The following is a 21,845-nucleotide window of genomic DNA, read 5'->3' as shown; positions in this document are numbered from 1 at the left end:
AAATTACTTTTTCTTTCAAATTTTCCATATTTTCCACCCAGCACACCAATGGAAAGAATATACATATTTGCTATCTTTCCACTTTTCCACTTCAATTTTTCGTCTTTCCAACTTTCTTTTCATCTTAGAAAGCAAAGCTTAAGGATGTGCTTGATTGAGTGGAAAAGTGGGAGGAAGGAAAGAGGAATTGAAAGTGGAAAGAAAATAAATATCAAGTGTACTTAGTATAAATAACAAGTGGAAGAAAAATAGGAAAGATGATCATTTTCGTTCTTAATGCATACAAATGAATCATTCCAAATTGAAATGATAAGCGAAGAGAAAATGAGAAAGGTTGAAATCAAAGGTGAATTTTACAAAATTATCCTACTTTTAAAATTTTTTTCCGCTCAGTTTTCAACTCTACTAAGTAATGAATGGAAAGATTTTTTTTCATCCTTTCCTACCAAGCATAACAAGGGAAATATATATATATATATATATATAATATATACGTTTTCTCCTCCAATTTTTCATCTTGTTGATTTTCTTTCTACCCTACAAAGCAAATCTTAAGTTTGTACAATCTTCTTTGGTCAAAATTTTTACCAACATAGGTTACACAATAACACAAGTAGTAATAGAAATTGAATACGAGAGTCAGCTAATAGAGAAGTACAGAAGGGGAAATGTTTACTCAAGGAACCAAGGCATACAGAATTTCGCTCTATCCTATCATGATTCATAGAAGTATTCCAGATGTTTCAATTCATTTATTAGAGGTAAATAACCTCATAAAAAAGAAAAATACAAAAAAAAAAAATGAACAATTTAGGATAAAGCTTTCTTTTTATTTCTGGATTCTTTTTTGTCAAATCATATCTGTTTAATCCTCTAATAATAGTTTGTACCTCAAATTGTTTTCATTCTATGAACTTCGAATACCAATTTCAAACATTGAAGCCCTCTGCACGAAGGCATATACGATGAGCCTCTATCCATTTTGCACAAGCTTCTTCACCATGCTCCACAATGCATTCATCTCTCAGCTTCTTTGTCTCGGGGCAAGCACAGCAAATTTTCTTCTTTGGCTTTGATTCTGGACCAGATGTTGCCGTTGTTGATCCCCGGTTTAGCTGTAAGCGAGGCAAGGCCAAGGCAGATGTGCTTTGTGTTGGCAACTCATCCATTGTGTTGGACAGTAAGCAAACGTAAGATACTGTTACGGAAATCAAGAAAGAGAAAAACATATCACAAGAAAGCAGAAGAACAAGGAAGTGTCACTAAGCATAATGAAGTGCCACTAAGCACAATGAAGTAATTTCATCAAAAAAGACAACGAAGAACAGCTTAGGCCATGACAACATGAATCTTATCACAACCAAAAAACTGCAGATAATGTCTATTACTTTTTTGTTTTTGATCATTCAACTACCAATATCAGCATTTATACATTTTATACCATCCGTAATTGATACTGAAAGAAAGCGCATAACAATCACAAATCCAATTTATCTAGTATGATTTGAACTGAATTCGATAAGAACATCACAAATTTATGTGAACAGCTAAAAACAGGCCATCACTCAAGAAAGCAAGAAAAGGTTCTTGAAAAGTTTAAAGTGCCAATTTAGGTGTTCATATGTATAATTCGGATAAAACAGTAAACGAATAGGCATTAACTGAATTATTTCATCTACCCTTAACCAAACCATTTTTCGAATTAACCCAATTTTCGGGCAACTTAACAGTAAAATCAAGATCAAGCTCCACCTTGATCCTCGCTAAAGTTTAGTCAAAAAAACATAGCCAATTTTCATCAAAAAAAAAAAGGGAAAAGCAGCCATAATTCATCAGAAAAACAAAAACCCAGACAGAAAATGACATGAATCAAACAAATAAACACTTTCCAATGATAAAAATTTAATCTTTTTTCTCTACAAGTTTTTATCTTTTTCCTTTTGTTTCCTGTAGTTTAATCATTTGCCTCTAGCGAATCAAGAAATAGATAGAAAAACAAAAGATAATTCATAAAAAGAAGAGCTTACCTTTGAATTTTTAGTAAACGGAGCCGGCAACCAGGTGAGGGGTTTTCCAGAGGTTTTAAGGGAGGCAACAAAGGAAGAAAAGTGATTCGGTTTTACGGTTTAAAAGCAGGCCACGTTGATGTCGGGTCGGGTCAGACCTTTTTATTGGTTGAAAATTATTATTCCTAAGAAAAGTAAAATTGGAAATGCTCATCCCACATTGTTTCCAATGATATTTAGGCAAAAAAAAAAATTTGAACAATGCAATTTTTATTTGGAAATAAATAATAATTTAACAATATTAATATAATAAGTATTCAATTTAATATAATTGAAAATACAAATACCCATTGATTTGTCGTTTGCTTAATCGCTTCATATAATTCGGAAAATACTAATTTTCTCGAAATCTTTTATTCATATTTCTCATAACATTATGTTATTCGATAATGTCTATATAGCAGACTCCCTACTAACCCAAGTGAGCATTCAGATAGCTATCCTACATTTATTCGTGAAATATATACACGAATTGTTTAGTTAAAATTTTTGAAATGATCCCTTATTTTCATGTCTTCCAGCTACTTTGATTTCATGTTTTTATGAAATATATAAACGAATCGTTTTAATTATTGCATTTTAGAGTGTGATCGATAAATCAATGAAACTTCCCATTTTATTGAAAAAAAATCAACATTGAATTTTTAATTAGGTTTGATAAGTATATTAACTTTTTACTTAATAAAAATTTTCAACAAAAAGCGTTGAATATGATAAGTAAATAGTTACATATCATTTAATGTGAAAATATTAAGTTGATTTTATTTTGAAATAATCACGTAGTTATTTTATTAAAATTAAAATATTCAAAATTTAACTTTTATATAAAACTATTTAAAATAAAATTAATAAGAAAAGAATTTTTTACTAAATTCAAATAAAATAATTATATTCGGAGTTTAATCTTTACTAATATATGAAACAATTTTATAATGTAAAGTCAATATTTTAAATCTTAAGCTTTATTTCTTTTTAATTCAATGTTATCCATATGTTAGTATCCCAAATATGTTGGATTTTTTTTGTATGGAATCATCTAAAATAGAGGTAAGTAAAACTCGATTTAATTTAAAAAATAAAAATTTTAAATTTCAAGTTATTCGAGTCAACTCGAATAAGTAATTCGAGTTTCGAGTTTCAAGTTCGAATCAAGTTGAATTTTACAATTCGAATAATTTGAACAATAGATTGGTATAAATATCCTTTGGACCTTGTCAATTTTGAAAATGAACAAATTAGTCTCTATCAAAAAATTATAAAAAATATCAGAATATTTTTAAAATTCAAAATATTTATAAAAATTTCAAATTTTATATTTTAAAAAACTATAATAATTTTAAAAAATTTAAACAATATGTAAAAAAGTTAAAAATTTAAAAATTTTCTAAAATAATAATTTTAGGAACTAAATAAATAAATTAATTGTTCAAATTTATCATACTAAAATATCTTTTATTTATTTATTTTGCGAAAATTTTTTCTAACAATCATAAAATTACATGGAAATTATTGGTTTACGTTAAAATACATTGAGCCATGAAAAGCATTTTCTCAGCATTGCAATAAAAGCAAACATGGCAACCTCATATCACATTCCTTTGCATTTTTCTTTCAACTCAAGCATTTTCCTTACCTTATGCAAGAATCAAGTAAGACAATCTAAGATCCCCTTTTTAACTTATTTAAATAATCATCACAATATGATACTATGATCTATTTTTGGTATATAGATTAATCATTTCTGATCCGAATTGAAATCTTTTATTTAATTAAGTTAAATATAAATTTGACCCGACTTTATTTGATTATAAAAAAGTAACAACTTAAACCCATACAATCATTCAAATCTAAATTGATTCAGACAGACACGAAATAACTCTAAATTTAAATAAACCCAAATAAATAACCAAAATTATTCAAACCCAACATGATCCAAATTTATAATAATTCAACCCTTCCTAAAGAAACTTGAACCAAAATAAAGAACTCAAAACATTATGGACATGAAATTGACACAAATCCAAATAAATAAATAAAAGTTAGATTAGATTAACCTTGCCCAAGATCAATTTCACCCACTAAAAAAGTGTAGCTATACATGAAATCTAACCAGAAACACATGCTATTGCAATTTAGATTCAGATTTTATCAGTTTGGATTGAAATTCTTCCAGAAATCCCCACTACTATGAACATACAATTTATTCTGTTTTTCAATCAAACTAATCATATTTTTCCCTCCATGAACACACCAGAAGGAAAACCCAAGAAAGTGCCAAAGCAATATCCCCAAGAGCTTGTCTAAGCCATTCATGACCAAAACCCAGAAGTTTTCCTTCAAAACAAACTCTCCAAATAGCCATAGAAACATGAACTAACACACACCCTTTAGCAAAGAAGCTTTGGAACTCTCCATCTTTAACGAATGCCACCATGAACAACACAAAACCAATAGTGAACAAAAGCAACCCAGAAAAGGATTCTGAGGTTTGGATCAAGAGTTGATCATGAGGCGTTGAACCTTGCAGCTTGCTTGCTATTTCACGACCGTGACCCAAAACTGTGACTTCCTTAGTGTAAAACATCATTAAAGCTCCACAAGTAATAGCGACTATGGATTGGAGCATACAGATACTGAAGAACCCTGGTAAGCTCATTGATCAAAGAAACTAAAGGAAACCTTTCCTTTTCTTTAACCAAGAACTGATTCAATGATTAGAAAACTTTGTAAGACATGATCTATATGTAAAAAAGAAACAGAAAAAAAAAAACTTACTGGTATTCGAGTATTTGATTCAATGATTGGTGCATGATCTCGATTCTCGAGCCATTTTTTTTTTGTAAATAAGATGGAAGTTTGGATCCAAAACACTGACCCCAGAGCTGAGATTTTGGAATTAAAAGGGACTGGATGGAATGGAAGAAGCAAAAAGGTGCTTATTACAAATTTTACCCTTAATGTTTATATTTTTATTAATTTGATCCTTATTTTTTTTGAAATTAAATTTAACTATTAACCTTCCAAAAATAGTGAAATAGTTTTTTTAATGAACACTGACGAAAATATTAATCTTTTAATTATTATTTTTGGTGTAAAAAATACCTAATTAAACTAATTCCCTAGACTTATCATTCATTACTCCTATCGTTCGTATAATTTCCTAAAATACCTTCATTATCTAAGTTATTCTCGCTACTTGACCCCAACTTTGTGCTAAGTTATATTGTATTGCCCAACATAACAAAATCTTAATAGTTTCTAAAAAATTCCAAGAAATATCCTGAAAGACAAAGATTTATATTCTATATACGCCATGCTAGCAACCCGAAAAGGGTTGGCCATAGAACCCCATTCCTCAACCTCCAACCTGCGTTATCCAAATTAGCCTTGGTCCATTCCGATAGATTTCCTGAGAAGAACTTGTTCAGTGCACGTGTACTTTATACTGATATGACACTATTTATCTCATATGACACATCAAGAAATATTTTAAATTTTATAAAACTATTCAAAAAATATATAAAAATAAATAAACATAAAGTACACTGAATTGTCATGCAGGCTGTCATATTTAAAAAATTAAAATATTTTTGTTATAAAAAAGAAATCCATTCTTTTTACAGGTTGAGTCAAATTTAAATAAAAAAAGGAATACAAACTAAATTGACAGAACATGTAAATGTTAAGGGCTATATTTATTATAATACCTTTTTATAGTGGATGGAAATCAAGCCAAGCATCCAACTGTCCAAATAAATATAATTTTGACTATTTTACAAGAGATTTTATTTGGATATAAATAAATAAATAAAAACTATTAATAGAATTGAGAGATTGCTTACTTTCCATACTCAATCAATGGCATAAAATGTCATGTTTCTATGTTTTGGGTTACTTCCAAATTCTGCAAAGAGACTTGAAACATAGGTGGGGTATGAAGTGATGGGTGAAAACCTTTTTTTCCTTTTCCACAATAATTACAATAATGGTGAGATATGTTGTCCTAATGTTTATTATATATGGAATTGGATAAGTGGGGCCAAAGCTTTTACACATTGTCTTGGCCTATTGATGAATGCTAATAAAATTTTCTACCTAAAAGTGCTGCTTTCTTTTAATATCTTGAATAGGGGAGATGTGATTGGTTGATTGGTCCCTAATTTATAGAGTAATGGGTCACCATGTTAGATACTTTTTGGCTTATTTGCACTACTTTAGATTATATTTTATTCTTTTTATTTTAAAATTGTTAAAAGTTTTATCTATTTCTGTTGTTAAAATTTAGTATTTGTACGTCAACATGAGGTACACATGGTACGTCATGTGTTATTGTCGAGTTATTCTATCAGTCATGTCAGTTTTTACTAGTACAAATGGATAAAAAATTTAATAGAAAGGATAAATTTGTTCTTTAATTTAATGTACAGAGATTAATTTAACCATTTTTAGTAGAAAGGCAAAATACAATCTGACTTCTAATACAATGGTCTCCATAATACTTTTATCTTTTCTATTTCATCATTACCAATTAATAGTGTCACTCGGTCTAACGAATGTTAAAGATTTTGTACTAGCATAATTATTTATTTCTTAACTAAACTATAGTGTAAAAATTTAAAGGTTACAATTCGCTCAAAATTTTTGTATTGTTTGTATATTTGGATTTTAATCTACATACTTTTATTTTTAGGAATTTAGTCTCTACTTTTCGAATTTAAAATTTAGGTCCATATGTTAACATTGTTAGAATTCTTCTATGTTGGTGTGACATATTGAAAAAAAAATTGGTATCCACATAACAAAAAAAATATCTGAACGGACTGAATTTAATAAAGAATTTTAACGATGCTAACAATTCTTAAAATTCACATCATCATTTTAATTAGAATAAAGTATTTAGACTAACTAATGACATTATAAAATTTAAAGTATTAAATTATGTCAAAATTAAAGTATATAGATTAAATCTCAAATTTGAGAGAAATATAAGAATCAAATTGAAATTTACCCATAATATTGTATATATTTAATAGGTTTATATTTAAATTTTAAATGTTTATACATTTAAAAAAAATCATAGTATAATCAATAAGTAGTTAGGTGTAATGGTAAGTTATATAATGCACTTTCAAATGGAAGAATTAAGTTTGAACCTTAGAGACGACATTGTTGAGAGGAGTAGCCATAAACCTCGAACATAAACCATAAAACAGACATAAAGATATCAACTAAAAAAACTTGATGTCTAAAAATATCACATACGAATATTTTGGGGGAAAATAGAGTAACACAAGTCCATAATTTTATGAAAAAATAAACATAATCAAAGATTATCCCTTTTTCTTTAGATGTATAAGATAATAGAACCTTGAGCTCAAAGACTTTGTATGCTTACCATCCAATTAAGGAAAAGGAAATCTCATTACAAAAATTTGTCAGAAAAATAAAAATGGTTAAAATTCAAAGACGTATTATGTTTGCTTTCTTGTAAATAAAATGTTTGGGTTTATTAATTTAGTGCTTTAAGTCACCAAGAATCAAAGTCTAAATCTATTACATTTTGAAGTTGAATTACCAACCAATTAACTAAACCTCATGTTCAATTGCATCCCAATTTTGGTTTAATGAATACTATGGTACCTGAGTTTGCATTTTTTTAATGTGGTACTTGTATTGTTTTTTTTTATATGGTAGTTGTATTTGACAAAATTATAGATTTTAACACTGAAGGTAGAAGTGTTTACTTTTTAGTGTTTAATCCGAGTTTTAGACTCGATTTGATGAAAATTCATAATTAGCTTTGTAATTAGCTTTTATCAAACTAACCCTAAAATCGAAATTAAGTCATGAACCGTATTTGACAAATTAAATGCAAAATCAAATAAATTCAAAATTACCATTGAATATATTCTATTAAAATCATGAAAATTCAAACCTAATAATATTAGCAATTAACTTTCATCAAATCAACCCTAAAATCCAAATAAAACACTAAAAAGTTGACACCATTATCTTTGGGTGCAAAAATATATAATTTTGACAAATATTAAGTACCAAATTGGGCTAAAAAATAACACGTATCACATTAAAAAAAAGTGTCAAACTCATGTACAAAATGGTATATTAAGCCTTCAATTTTTACCAAATATGCGTATTCCTATGAATTATTCGCCGTCTAAATCAATTTTTCATAATTAAATCGGTAGTCTAACTGGTCAAGTCATCGATTCAATCAAATAAATTATTAAAAATTTATAATATTAAAAAAATAAAAAAAGTAAAGAAAATTAATTCAACTAGTTTTTTGGCCCAATTTAACCATTCGTACCGATTTTGCTGGTCAATCAATTTAACTCTTCTCTACCGACCGATACTCCCATTGATTCTCAATCCAATCTGCCAGCCTGCTTCCGAAAACAATCGCCTAAATCATGCTGAAACCTTAAAAGGATAAAGATTTCCACTTTGGGCTGAAGTCCTTGTAAATTTATCAAATAGTAGTCATATACCTCCTTTAGATCATGTGAATGAAAGAATAGACTAAAATGGTCAAGATTTATGCCTGGCTTTTACAGGAAACTCTACAATGGTCTATCAGCATATTAGCATGAGCAAGAGATTATCAAATCTGCCTTCTGGAGACTCTTAATTCACTTCCTTCAAAACAAGATCATAATATTACAATCAAGTGGTGTCCAACAAATCTCATCATTTGCATCCCATTTTCTATTCTCCACTTGCAACCAAATGTATAACCTTGGGTTCAAGATGGAAAATTATTGCAAGGCGTGACCCCCAAAGAAGTGGCAAACAAGGTTGAATGCAAAAGATACAAGGAAAATGACAGCAGCTTGTATGATTAAGCTCAATCAGGATGTATAACAATTAAAGAATAGATATCAAAATTTCAGACAAAAAAGAAGTACCAATTTACTCTTTAAATGATCCTAGAATCATCTAACTATTACTACTCCGTGATGACAATCAGAAACAATTTGATTTTGTTCAAGAAAAACGAAAACAAGAAAGCTACATTGCCTTCCCCACTCCCCACCCCCCTTTGGCTCAGAAAGTACTTAAAAGAAACTGATCTCTATTACCAGTAGCAGCCTTACGGTGACGCCTTGAACTGGATCTCCGTCTGGTAATCCTCTTCCCTGGTGTTCTTCTACGCATACTAGGCAAAGCTGGAGGGCGTCGAATCATATTAGCAACTGGTGGAGGCATTTGCTCCAATAAATCTCTATGGTATGTCTGTTAAGAAAAAAGAAAAAATCACTTGAAGAAGATTACTTGCACCTATCGGAACTGTAAATGCCCCCATCCAAGCACATACATATCGAGAATGTTCGTTGTATCCAATCAAAAGCCTCAATTTTTTAATTAAGCACTAATAAAATGATTTTTTACATAGCAAGATAATTGAAACATGTCTTCTTCTTTGCATGTAATCTTCTTTGCAAACGCTCTTGGAAAAAAATTGGAATAACAATATACAGTCAGCCCTCTCAACAACAAACTCATTTGTCTGTTACAGAGAGGTGGCTGTTATACACCTATAACAGCATGCTGTAATAGAGAGAAAATCGTTGCAAGTTTATTATAGAATTTATATAGTCAATTTCCTTCAAATAAAGAAAGTAAAAATTATATTAAAAAATGAAAGAAAGTAGAATCAAAACAAAATAAAAAACGTATAATAGGTGCATGAATTGTAGCTTGAATGCATCTTTTATTTTACATTCTTTCACGTGATTAATTATAAAGTTCATAAATCTAACAAGTTCAATTAATTAATGATTTATCAAATTAAATTAATTAATTTATCATAAGTTATAGAATTCAAGTAATCAATTTATAAATTTATGATGTTCCAAATTCATAGTAGAGTATTTAATTAGAGAACTTAATAGTTTATTGAATTGAGATCTTTAATCCCACTCATTGAAGATTATTTTCATTTTATAAAATAAGATTAATTAATTTCTTCACATGAAATTTAATCATTTTATTGAAATAATGTTTCAATTAAAATTATGTTTATTTAATAAATGATAATTGATAGCTTGCTTATATGAAATAGCTATAGTTTTACTTAAAAATTTAGACGATATGTTGTTATGGAGAACTAATTTAGTAAAGAACACCCTTCATAACTATAGATGTTTCTGTTATAACTGAAAAGCTATTATAGAGGGTTAAAATAAAATATAAAAAATCAGTTTTAACGATCTAGATTCATAATCCTATCAAGTTAATATGCCAATATTGAATAAAGAGAGAGATATATTTATACCTGTACGACAAAATTGCGTCTTTCACAATCCAAGAACATATTGATATTCCAATCAACTTTTGCCATTATTTTATCTCTTACCATCGCAAAGCTTAACTGGTCCCTGGATGTAAAACGATCAACTTCATTGAACCACAGGCAGGTAAACAGATTTGTGATCGGAATATGTTCCTTTATGAGTACACAACCTTCGGGAACATCTGAAGAAATCAGTCACACACCAAAAGGCTAGAATTTTTAATAGAGAAATGGTTGAAATATCTTAGAAGGAAAAGGTGTGTGCATATTAGTAATTGCCTAAAATACCGTACGTACCACTGGTTATCGGAAACTTGGCCTCAGAATATGGTGTCAAACCCTCTTGTTTATAAAAATCCACCTGCTCGTCGATCGAGGAATTATCATATTTTCCGGCAGCTTTATTTGCTTCAGCCTCTACAAAGACATCAAACCGTCTGTAGTGTCTTGAGATTGCAAAATTAGCATTTTGGCGCCACAAGAATCTAAGAAGAAAAATGACCAAATAAGGTAATGAAAAAATAAAAGTTAAATTATACCCTCAAATCTAAAGACAACTTTAAAGCATGCTTGCCGCAAATCACTATGCCTAACCGGAGGCCATCTTCACTAACCATCTTCACTAAGTTACAAAAGCTTTATAAAGGACCAAGTTTCCTTAATTAAGTCCTCGGGTTGTACTGCCTTTTCTCTCTGCCATACTTAAATCAAAAGAATAACTCAAGAAATCATAATGTCAAACATTTATAAGTGTTCAAAGATATAAATCTAGCAAAAGTCGCATAACTTTTTGGTTAATGAAGACTTTATATCAAATACAAGATGAAGCAAACTGTTCATTCCCATAGCATCACCAACATATGATATCATAATTTTGAGATTGCATTGTAGATGCTCTCGTTGTACTAACACAGAGTATTAAACCACAGTGATGGTTATACTTAAGTAGCTATGTAGCAAAACTTTGGTTAATAATCTTGAATGACAATGAGCCCTGGTGTTTCATAATAACTTAGAGATGCAGTACATATGAAAAAAAGGAAATCATATAATCTAATTTAAGAACCAATTCTAAAAATCAGTGGCATATAAATATAATCACAAAATGAAGGTTACTTCTCAAGAATCTGGTAAGGGTCCACAACTAGCTGGAGCTTTCCATCAATCCATATAGAGTAGCGAACATTGGGGAAGATTCTATGTAATAAAAGCTTCGGGACCTGCCATAAATACATGTGACGTAAAAAAGACTCAGAATCCTTTAAGTGTAGATAACCTATGAAATTTCTGATAAGGATTAATCACCAGTTATTCCTGAAATGTCACCAAAGAACAACCTAGTCATGACACTTATTTCTGAATTTAAGTAAAAAAATTTATGTCCATTTTGAAGAAGAAAAACAGAGACAAAAATGAGAATCAACAACCCGATCCCCTCCCCACCTCTTTTCTTCTCATCCTTGCTCTGGCAGTGTCCAAAAAGCTTTATAAGAAGAAATCCAGTCTCTGAAATTGAAAGTGAATTCAACTACCATAGGACAAGTTCACCATTGTTGCTAAAACTGTAAGGGACTAACTTTCAAATTACGTTCAGTTGTACTAGTTTCAAAAATTATGAAGGCATCTCTGCACCTAAAGATATGGGCGTCTTCCAGTTTATCTATTACAACCAAACAAAACTGAAACACATATAACAGCAAACTGCAAAATGAAATACACTAAGACACGATGAATGTTAAGCTTCTAGCAGCCTAGACCCTAGAGAAAAAAAGAATACAAATGAATCAAATTGCAAAATCTGCCTTTACATTCCAGGCAATAGATTGTAAAGTTATACACAAAAAGCACAATGATTTAATGAACTCAACAATAGTGATTCCTACTTTCTTGCATATGTATTCAGAATTTAATATTGTTGATATAAGAAAAAAGGAAAAAGAAATAAATATCTAATCTAAGTTTCAATGATCTCATGAATGCTCAAACATGAATCAGATTGCCAAAATTCCAAGTAGTGATCAGAAGTGCGTATATACATACATACATACATACATAAATTCACACACACATATATATAATCAAAGTGCAAACTAACCAAACTGAAGTGTGCTAACCTTCCCATTACGTCTTGCATCACTGTAAGGAACATTGCGGACAACAACAATTCTCCACAATCCCACCCTTTTACTGCTGTCCAAAATACTTTTTTTCTTAATATATGCCTCCGTTTCTTCATCAATAAACATGTAAAAAGGAATATTTTTCTTTGCTTCTTCACTAACGTTCCTGGGCTGTTGTATTACATCATAGTTCCCTAGAGAAAAATAAATAAAGCAATGATAAGGATCAATCATGCATAAAAGCAAGAAGCTTTTGTGGAAGCTTGAACACCTAAAAGTACCAAATATGGCCGATGCAACAATGATGTCATGGAACTGCTGCAACTCTGCAACGTCAGACTCATCAAAGTCGAAACCAGTCTGCAGGCCTGGTTTACTTCGCTTAACAAATCTGACAGAGAAAGTATATAAATCTAATATTAAAAAGAAACTAGAGGAATAGGGCATATTATGAAGAAAAATTATTAATTGAATCACTGAAATGCACCATATAAGCCATGAGAACTGCACAAGTATCAACCTGAAATGTCCACATAGAATATGCTAAAGGAGAGTGAAACCTACCCGCAATGCACTGTCATTGACTCTTTTACATCAAAGGAATTGCTTCTCTGCTTTATAGAAGGATATCCACCAAAGTCAGAGCCCCCATGTGGTTCAGTTTTTATTGGATTTTCTTCGTGAACATATGTCAAATTTTGAAGCACTGGAGATGCTGAGGGGGAGCTTGGCATGCTAGCGATAGCCTGATCCACAGGGAGGTAACATACTGTACATGCTGAAAAAGGGACGAGCAATAATAAAAGCGACGAACAAATTGACACACTGATTACAAGATAAGAAAATGTTATTTCATTCTTATGATTATGCTTGGATCAGTTAATTTTGGTGCAATAGTAATTATGATCTTAAAAAGAAAAGGCACAGAAATAAAAATCCAATGGTTTTCTGGTAATATATTATGCTATTCTTAAACAAACATGTTTCCTACTGTCTCGAACTACTGCATCTAATGCATTCGTGAGAAACAAACAATAAAATACATCCAAGTGCCAAATTCCAATATTTAATGCCACTCTGATGATGAGAACAAGAAGAATGAACTGAAACTTACGGCGAGGTCCAATCCGTCTAAGATTAGGTGGAGGCGGAGGAGGAAATGTGAACTTCGCGCATGGATGGTTTGATGGTAAAACACTTGCACCTTTGGAACCAATAATTCGAAATCTATTTTCATCGTCTTCGTTCAGAATGTTTGCCACTAAATAATTTTCATCTTTCTGCTTATCTTTCTTGCCAAAGATCCATGAAGCTCCAGGATTGCTTGGGGCACCATTCCCATAAGGAAGAACCATGCTTAGAGTTCCAATCTGTTGATCAACATTCAGACTAATGGTTTCTGGTTCATCAATCATACAAAACACAAACCAGAAAATATGAATAATTATTGCTTCAATCAAATTACCATGCTGAGAAATAAAAGTCACAAAACTTAACACTTTACCAATCAAGATCCAAGAATCCAATTAGAACCTAGAACCAAGAATAACAGAAAAAGGGACAAACCTTTGTCCACTGCTAAAGAACCCAAGACAAAGACCAAAAGGGCAAAGGCAATCAGAAGCAGCATGGAAAACTTCCGACAACCAAGACACCGGCACCAAACCAAGGGGAGAGACCTCTCCTTTTCTCTAAAACCTGAAAACATCTTGGTTGAATTCTTTCGTACATTGACCAAAGATTTGGACTGCAATAACTTTTCATCCCCAGGAATAACACCATTGATGTCCGGCAATGTCCCATAACTCCACATACGTACACCCAATGACACTCCAGTCATTGTATCTCAAATCCAACCCCAAATTCCTCACTCATTTCCTTTCAAAGTCTCATTCACTCAACCACCCACAATATTGTCCTTCCCAAAAACTATACAAAATGGAACATTTTTCTTGCTATGGCAATTCAGAAGCAAAGCCAATAACACAATTCTCCATTTTAAACAAAGAGTACTACGAATATTGGCTAAAAATCAAACATATATACCAAAAACACAGCTCTCCAAAGCTCTTCACACTCCAAACTGTTCACCAAAACCAGTGTGATTAACTTCTGTTACAGAATGAAAAAAAAGAAAAAGTAAGAAAATTCTTTCTCCAAAACACTTTAAACAAAGATTATAACTATTTTCTTTTTCCATATTTGCACTTAGGAACTTCAGATTGTATAAACAAAAACCAATGACTCAATTCTCCATTTTTGAGTAAAAAATCACTAATCATGAAAATACACAAACTTAATGCCAGATTAAAATGGAAAAAAAAAATGCTCCTTTAACCAAAGTGATTGAATTCTGCTAAAACAATGTAGCAAGAATTGAAACTTTTTCTACATCAATCCTTAAAATAACAAAAACCCATTATTCCTTTTCAGTAAACTTGATCTCAGAAACCAATGCGAAGGAATTCTATCAACCCAACCAATAATAATTATTAAACATAGAAACATAAAAGAAATGGTATTGAAAGTTACCGGTTCTGAATTTCACTAAACTTCATCTCAAAAACCAATATGATCCAATTTATTAAATCCATGAAATGAGGGGGAAACGGGTAAGACCCAAACTCCTCCCCCAAAACAAAATTGTAATCACAGTTTAAATGAAAGAATTCTATTTACAGGAATTTTCATTCCAGACCTAAATCAAACCCCCAAAAAATGAAAGAAAAAGCATTACCAAAAGACGAGTGATTAAAATACTTACCTTTAACAACAACAACAAAAAAAAGTATGTCCCTCTTATGATTCTGAACTTTTTTTTTATTTTCTGTTTTTCTTCTTTAATTTTCTGTTGAATGATTTGAGTTTGTTTTCTGATGGTGACTGTGTTTAGGTTGGTGGAAAACGAAAATTTAATTTAATTTAATTAATTATTTATTTATTTAGGTTATTTTTGTAAAATAAATAAGATCTCGAGACAAACCTGAGATTTTAGGACAAGAATTCAATTTTATCTTACGTGGATAATCTGTCCGGACGGCGAGCAATCAAATGCGGATGTTCCTATTTTATTCTTTTGCAGATACCACTTGGCATCTAGATATTGGCTGCTCTAAAACATGTGTTTTTTTTAAATGCCAAAATAAGTGCAAGCTAGAATAAGATGTATTAATATACAAAATTACAGGTCTTAAAGGGACTAAATCATAAATTTCCGTTTTAGAGGTTAGGTTACATGCCTGCTGCTTCTAGACCCACTAAAACGTGCCAGTTCTTCATTTCTTTTGAAAAGTGTTGTGGAAAAATATTTTTGAGAAATGTTTTTGAAAAGTTTGATTTAAAATTTGAATGTTTAGCATTGCTGTCAAAAAGTACTTTTGAGAAATAAAATATTTATTTTAGACATGTTATTATCAAGTAACAAATATGCATTTAAATAATATTTAAATTAATTAATATTATTATATTTTAGTAAGAATATAAAAATTATTATAACTTGTTGTTAATATTTTAATATATTAAATATAAATTTTAAATATTTTAAGCAATAAATATTAATTATTTATAAAATTTAATTAGAATATATAAACTATATTTTAATTATTTAAATATAACCATTAAATATTTGTAATTAATATTTTAAAATTATTTTTTATTTTTAATAAATGATTTTAACACATTTATAATTAAGCACCAAGAAAAAAAAAGAAAGTACTATGTTATTAGAGGGGTGAAAAAATATTTAAGCACCAAAAGTACTTTTGGGAGAGGAAAAGCTAAAATTTTTAACTTCTCCTTTTCATAAGTATTTTTGAAAAGCACTTCTGAAAAATTAAAAATTTCAGCCAAAAGTAGCTTGTTCTTCACAGATTTTCTTCCAAAAGTACTTTTAGAGTCAGAAGTGTTTTTTTAAGCAATGAAGAATTGGCATTTACTGAGTATTGATAGTGTAGATAAAAAAAAAACTTAATGATAAATTTGGCTACATTATTTACATGTTTTGTCAAAATGATCTTAATTGTATTTTTAAGCCCCTTTTAGTCATCAATCTTTATTTTTTTTTCAAATTACTTTTTTAATGATTTGATGAAAGTACCATTAAAAATTTAATGGGATGATGTAGAATTTCATATGTGGAATATTTTAATGAGATGTAATCTATACGAAAATATTGAATGTGCATTCATTTTGAAACTTTTTTAGATAATTACGTTTATTTTCTTTAAATTAAGAGTTGTTTTCTAACTTCATGAATTATTTTGATTTTTAACTTCATGAATTATTTATTTATTTTATTATTTTTACTTGTAATTATTTTATTGGGCTACCTAAGTAATATATTACATCTCATTAAAATATTCCACATATGGAATTCCACATCATCTCGTTAACTTTTTTGACGATACTTTCATCAAATCTGTTAAAAAAGCAATTTGAAAAAAAAATAAAGGTTGATGGCCAAAAAAGGCTCAGAAATACAATCAGGGTCATTTTGACAAAACATGTAAATGTTTGTGGCTAAATTTAATTTTTTAATTTTTATAGAATATGTTTTTAATATTATATGGAGGTAAAAGTTTCACAATTTCTATATACTTAGGAGTAGATTGTATTTCAGTTTTAAAAAATAAAAATAGATAAATTAACTCTTATATATTTTGAAATGTGCAAATTAACTATCTTTTAGAATTTTCTGTGAAATAATGGCTTGGAATATGTTGAAAATTAATTTTTTATGAGTAAACCATAAACATGGTCATTCAATTATGTCTTTCATTCTATTTTGGTCACCCAACTATTAATTTTTTAATTTAATCACTAAAGTTTTCGTAATTAAAAATTTAGTCACTCGAGCTAATATAGCCTTTTTATTGGTTTAGTAACAAAATAGCTCTCTAATGTTTACACATTCTTTCAATTTGATCCTAAATATAAAAAAATCAAGAAATTTAGCCCTTAATGTTTACAAAAGTTGTTATTTTAGTTCTAGATTTAAAAATTCAATAAATATGACCCTTAATATTTACAAAACCTGTCAATTTAGTCCTAACTCTATTTTTTTTTAAAATATATATTTTTTAAAAATAATTTATTTTTAGCCTTTATAACATATCAACTAACTAGTGATGGCAATGGGGCAAGGCAAGGCAGTTTTTTGCCTGCCCTGATCCAACTCGATGCCCTCCCGCCATGCTCCAACCTCAACCCCAAGTTTAAAAATTTTAACGCACTTTGAACCTGAACCCGAAAATTAATAATATACTTGACTTTGATCCAGTCCGACCCGATTTTATTTATTTTATTTTTAAGTTTTCTGTAAAATTGTGATTCATTAATTTTTTTTAAATGAAAGATTTTGACACTATTTCTTATCAGTTTTGCTTAATGATTTATCTTTAGAGTTGTGTAATAATGTATATTTACACACACATGTTGTGATTATAGCACAAAAGAAAAAGGAAGGAATAAAAATTATGTTAATAAATTATTAAATTAAGATAGAAAGTGGGGGAATAACCTTTATAGGGGTAAATGGGCACTAGTATAGAGGCGGTAGAATGAGACTAGTAGTGATAAATTTTAGGGATTTTTAATTTAATTAATATTATATATGTATATAGGGTAATTTTGTAAATGTCTTGAGGCGGGGTGGGCAGTTTCATTCTAAACTCAACCCCGATCCAACCCAACTATTTTTAAAAATTAACTTGCCCTGCATTGACCCCCAACTTCAAGAGAAAAAAAACCTAACCCTATCAGGTTGGATCGACTCGAAACCTGTTAGATTTAGGTTTTTTTTTTGTCATCCCTATGGCTAACCCATGTGAAATATTAAAATAAAAAAAAGTTAGGGGTTAATGCAGGTTTTTTTTTTTTTTTGTCTTTGAAAAAGATGTTGATATTCCTCAACATATTCATTTAATTGCTATTGCCAATGATCGACTAAATATAAAAAAAATCAATAAAATTAGCTCTAGATGTTTTACAAAATTTGTCATTTTAGTTTTAATTCTAAAATTCAATAAATTTAACCTTCAATATTTATAAAATCTATCAATTTAGTTCTAACTCTAAAATTAAAAAATATATTTAAGGAAAAATCATTTTAGCCTTTTATAACCAATCGGCTAACCATGTGAGATATTAAAATAAGAAAATATTGCTCTCTTTCAAGTCACTACTTTTTAGAGTTCTTTTGCAAGTGGCTTTAAAGAGAGTATTTTTTTTAAGGAAAAAAAAACTCAACATCCTCAAAGAACAAGTATTATACATCTTAAAAAACAATTTTAGTAGTTGGATTAAAAAAAATATTTTAACCCTTAAATCTTTCAGACTATCCAAAAAATCGAAAGGGTAAAAAAATATAGTCGGACACAAGTCTCTCAGTTCTCTTTTTGGAGATATAACCTAATCTCTTGTACCACAATGAAGTTGAATTCTTGGGGGTTAATTTGTGTCTCTTACCTATTAAGATAGTTTGCAAGGATTCATTAAATGAAACAGTAGTATGAAGTAAATATAGACTATCATAAACTAAGAAAGAACCGAAACAAACCAAATTTGAATTATGAAATAGACTAAAATTTCCATTTTCAAATGAACTTTAGTAAGCAAATTTGTCCAATGTTAAAATGGAAATCATGTTTCGCTTAAAAGATGGTACAACAAAGTTTCGTTCAAATCCAAATAAAATCTAACCCTTAATAATAATCTAAAAGTACCTATTGCTTCAACTTCTACTGAATTACTGTTGCCTTCATAGATGTATATTTCACCATAATTTGGCTTTTGATAGTTTTGACAATCTGCGTAGACACATTGATATGAGTTGTTGCACCAGAATTTATCCACCAAGTTTGTTTAGGTACTGAAGTCAATTTAACCTCAAAACAAACAAAACTAGGTAGTGCACCTTTTGCATCACAACATAAACAAATATCCTTAGTTGAATCCTTTTGTTGTTTCTTTTGCAGTGTCCGTAACTTTGTTATTTTTCTTTACATATCACGTTGAAATTAGATTTGTTAATGTACCAATTTTATCCTTTTCGTCATTGATAAATCTCTTTTCAATGTCGGCCATGAATTCTTTAGTTATGGTAAGCTTATCAGACATAATGCCCTTAAATGTTTCAATACATGCAGTGATGCTGGCAAATATAGTAATAGTTGAATAAATCAAAAAAAGATAACATAATAATTCAAATTTAAACCAAAATCATTTGAATAAAGGTAAAATCCATATTAAGATAATGGGCACTCCATTAATTTTTCAAATTTGGACAAACATATTAACTTGTAAGTGATATCTTATTGTAGTAGTCAAATATTTATAATAAAAACATGTCGAATAATAAATCTTTCATTTAGTTGATTTATTACTTACATGTAAATCGAATAAACTGTGAAATGTTTATTATCACAATAAAACATATAATTTTGTTAAATAACCACAAAACAATAAAAAACGATTCATGCATGAGATTCATTTAACCGAACAACACAAAACTTGTAAGCTTTGCCATTGTAAATTTACATTCTAAAACTTTACATACAAATATATAAAATAATAAGCAGAAGAAATATTTTTTCTCCAATTTTCGGCACTGATTATCAAATCAACTTGGATCTAAGATATGCTTTTCAACTTATTGATGGGTATTGATCCACCATACTGATCTTTGAAGCATCACTTTGAGCTTGCTAGTTGGACTTTAAAAAGAAAAAAAACCCTAATGAACTAAATAAAACTTTCAAAATAGTTAAGTAACTTAAATGAAAACTTTTGAATAGTTTAGTAATCGTTTTGTAACTTTTTGAAATTAAACGATCAAAATGTAAATTTAATAATAATTTAGTGACATAGAATGTAGTTTATCCTTTTATTAAAGTATATAAACTTAATTTTTAAAATTTAATTAGTACTTGAACTTAAATCCCGTTATACACTTTAATACATTTACAATAACACCGCTAGATATTGATTTTGTAATATCAATTCTGTAGAATCACTCATGCGGTGAACCAAAGAAGCGTTTTATTGTAAAACATTGATGGTGATAGAATAAAATATCCATTCCATTGAACCAAACTTGTTGAGAGTGTTCAAAGTCGAACCTTTAGTTTTGCACTACCCTTGATTGATTATTTAATTAAATTAAGGTTTTTACTATTTATTCTTCATTTCTCTTTTTTTTTTTGTCACTTCATCTAAAGAAATTAGGGATTAAAAAAGTTTAGCGCTAAACCGACAAAATATATAATCATTCAAAGATTAAATTTATTGAATATTTTAAAATTAGGACTAAATTGATGAAATGTCTAAATATTAGAGGGCTAAATTTTTATTATGTCATTAAAAGGGACACATTAGCCTTCGTTTAATGATTTAACCGTAAAGTGACCAAAAAATCAAAATTTAAAAACGTTAGTGACTAAATGAAAATATTTGATAGTTATGTGGTCAAAATAGAAACATTGTCATAGTTGAGTTAGATAATTTGTTTTCTTTTAATAAAAGTGTAAAGACTGAATTTCAAAATCTACATTAAACCTATTAGTATTTAGCAGAATTTGAGCACTAATGGCGTGTTTAGATAGGTGAAAAAGTGAAAGGACAGGAGAAGAGAGTAAAGAGTGGAAAAGGGGGAAAAAATAAATTTTGAGTGAACCTGATAATGAAAAATAGTGAGAGGAAAGAAAATAGGAGGGATAGTCATTTTCTATTTTAATCAATATTTGCAAATTTAAATGACGAGAGGAAAGAAAATGAGAGAGATTGTGTATTTTAATTTAAAATTATACATTTTTCAAATATTTTATTTCTTTTCGTTTTCAACTCTATTAAGTAATGACGAGAAATAATTTTATTTTATTTTATTTCTCTTTTTCCATCTTCCCAACCAAATACACCTATAGAAAGATGAAGAATTATTTTTTTATCTTTTAATATTTCGATCTTCCTAATTTTTTTTCACTCTATTAAGCAAAACCAGTAATACCGAACCCAAATTTGGAAAATAATTTTGACACTTCTTTTATTAGGAAAATATAAATAGATATGATCCTAAAACTACCCCAAATTTAGAAATTAGAACTTTACAAAGATTTCATTCCAAAAAAAATAAAATTACCATAATACAAGGGTGTGATAATGAATTTGAAACAATATAGGGGGTATTATTGTACTTTTGCTTTTCAACAAGTTTGTCTCTCGTAATCATCGACTCGACATTCTCGTGAGAGATATGAAATTCATGCAAAGAACACGTGTTAAAAGGAAAATTCAACTAAAATCAAGCTTTTTAATTTGGATTTATTTCCTTCTTTTACTTTTCTGTTTCTC

The 21,845-nt window shown here is 29.2% G+C and overlaps 3 protein-coding genes across 7 annotated transcripts; all 3 read right to left on the bottom strand.

Annotated features, from left to right (window-relative positions):
- Positions 1-644: 644 nt before the first annotated feature.
- Positions 645-2,164, bottom strand: LOC105766524 (cytochrome c oxidase copper chaperone 1). The gene is made up of 2 exons (XM_012586014.2): positions 2,028-2,164; positions 645-1,198 (listed from the first exon to the last, which is right to left on the bottom strand). Exon 2 carries the CDS (start codon positions 1,167-1,169, stop codon positions 930-932), a length of 240 nt encoding a protein of 79 aa, XP_012441468.1. The 5' UTR covers positions 1,170-1,198; positions 2,028-2,164; the 3' UTR covers positions 645-929.
- A 1,927-nt stretch (positions 2,165-4,091) lies between these two features.
- Positions 4,092-4,977, bottom strand: LOC105766523 (uncharacterized). Of its 2 annotated transcripts, none has more exons than XM_012586012.2 (2): positions 4,842-4,977; positions 4,092-4,768 (listed from the first exon to the last, which is right to left on the bottom strand). In XM_012586012.2, the coding sequence occupies exon 2, from the start codon at positions 4,720-4,722 to the stop codon at positions 4,288-4,290; it is 435 nt and encodes a 144-aa protein (XP_012441466.1). In that variant the 5' UTR covers positions 4,723-4,768; positions 4,842-4,977; the 3' UTR covers positions 4,092-4,287. The 2 variants fall into 2 exon arrangements, with proteins under 2 accessions (XP_012441466.1, XP_012441467.1); XM_012586013.2 differs by having other exon boundaries at positions 4,092-4,755; positions 4,842-4,968.
- Positions 4,978-8,896: 3,919 nt separating this feature from the next.
- LOC105766514 (probable hexosyltransferase MUCI70) lies at positions 8,897-15,398 on the bottom strand. Of its 4 annotated transcripts, none has more exons than XM_012585994.2 (10): positions 15,265-15,398; positions 14,067-14,612; positions 13,615-13,899; positions 13,065-13,278; positions 12,782-12,891; positions 12,495-12,694; positions 11,497-11,600; positions 10,678-10,865; positions 10,363-10,562; positions 8,897-9,320 (listed from the first exon to the last, which is right to left on the bottom strand). In XM_012585994.2, the coding sequence occupies exons 2-10, from the start codon at positions 14,338-14,340 to the stop codon at positions 9,132-9,134; spliced, it is 1,764 nt and encodes a 587-aa protein (XP_012441448.1). In that variant the 5' UTR covers positions 14,341-14,612; positions 15,265-15,398; the 3' UTR covers positions 8,897-9,131. The 4 variants fall into 4 exon arrangements, 3 of the variants coding, with proteins under 3 accessions (XP_012441448.1, XP_052486188.1, XP_012441453.1); XM_052630228.1 differs by having other exon boundaries at positions 14,067-14,609; positions 15,265-15,383; XR_001125276.2 differs by having other exon boundaries at positions 9,171-9,320; positions 10,363-10,590; positions 14,067-14,609; positions 15,265-15,386.
- Positions 15,399-21,845: the final 6,447 nt, after the last annotated feature.

The sequence above is a fragment of the Gossypium raimondii genome, chromosome 5, assembly GCF_025698545.1.
Source record: "Gossypium raimondii isolate GPD5lz chromosome 5, ASM2569854v1, whole genome shotgun sequence".
NCBI classification, from domain to species: domain Eukaryota; kingdom Viridiplantae; phylum Streptophyta; class Magnoliopsida; order Malvales; family Malvaceae; genus Gossypium; species Gossypium raimondii.
Note: the sequence above shows the minus strand (reverse complement) of the source record. Positions and strands in the feature narration are given on the sequence as shown.

What these genes read in the sequence shown, in the direction of transcription:
- LOC105766524 (XM_012586014.2), bottom strand. Translation starts at nt 1,169, where the DNA reads ATGGATGAGTTGCCAACACAAAGCACATCTGCCTTGGCCTTGCCTCGC.
- LOC105766514 (XM_012585994.2), bottom strand. Translation starts at nt 14,340, where the DNA reads ATGACTGGAGTGTCATTGGGTGTACGTATGTGGAGTTATGGGACATTG. An exon ending in TTCTTTAGCAGTGGACAAAG is followed by an intron (nt 13,900 to 14,066) that starts GTTTGTCCCTTT and finishes TTGATGAACCAG; the next exon opens with AAACCATTAGTCTGAATGTT. An exon ending in ATGCAAGACGTAATGGGAAG is followed by an intron (nt 11,601 to 12,494) that starts GTTAGCACACTT and finishes TATTTATGGCAG; the next exon opens with GTCCCGAAGCTTTTATTACA.
- LOC105766523 (XM_012586012.2), bottom strand. Translation starts at nt 4,722, where the DNA reads ATGAGCTTACCAGGGTTCTTCAGTATCTGTATGCTCCAATCCATAGTC.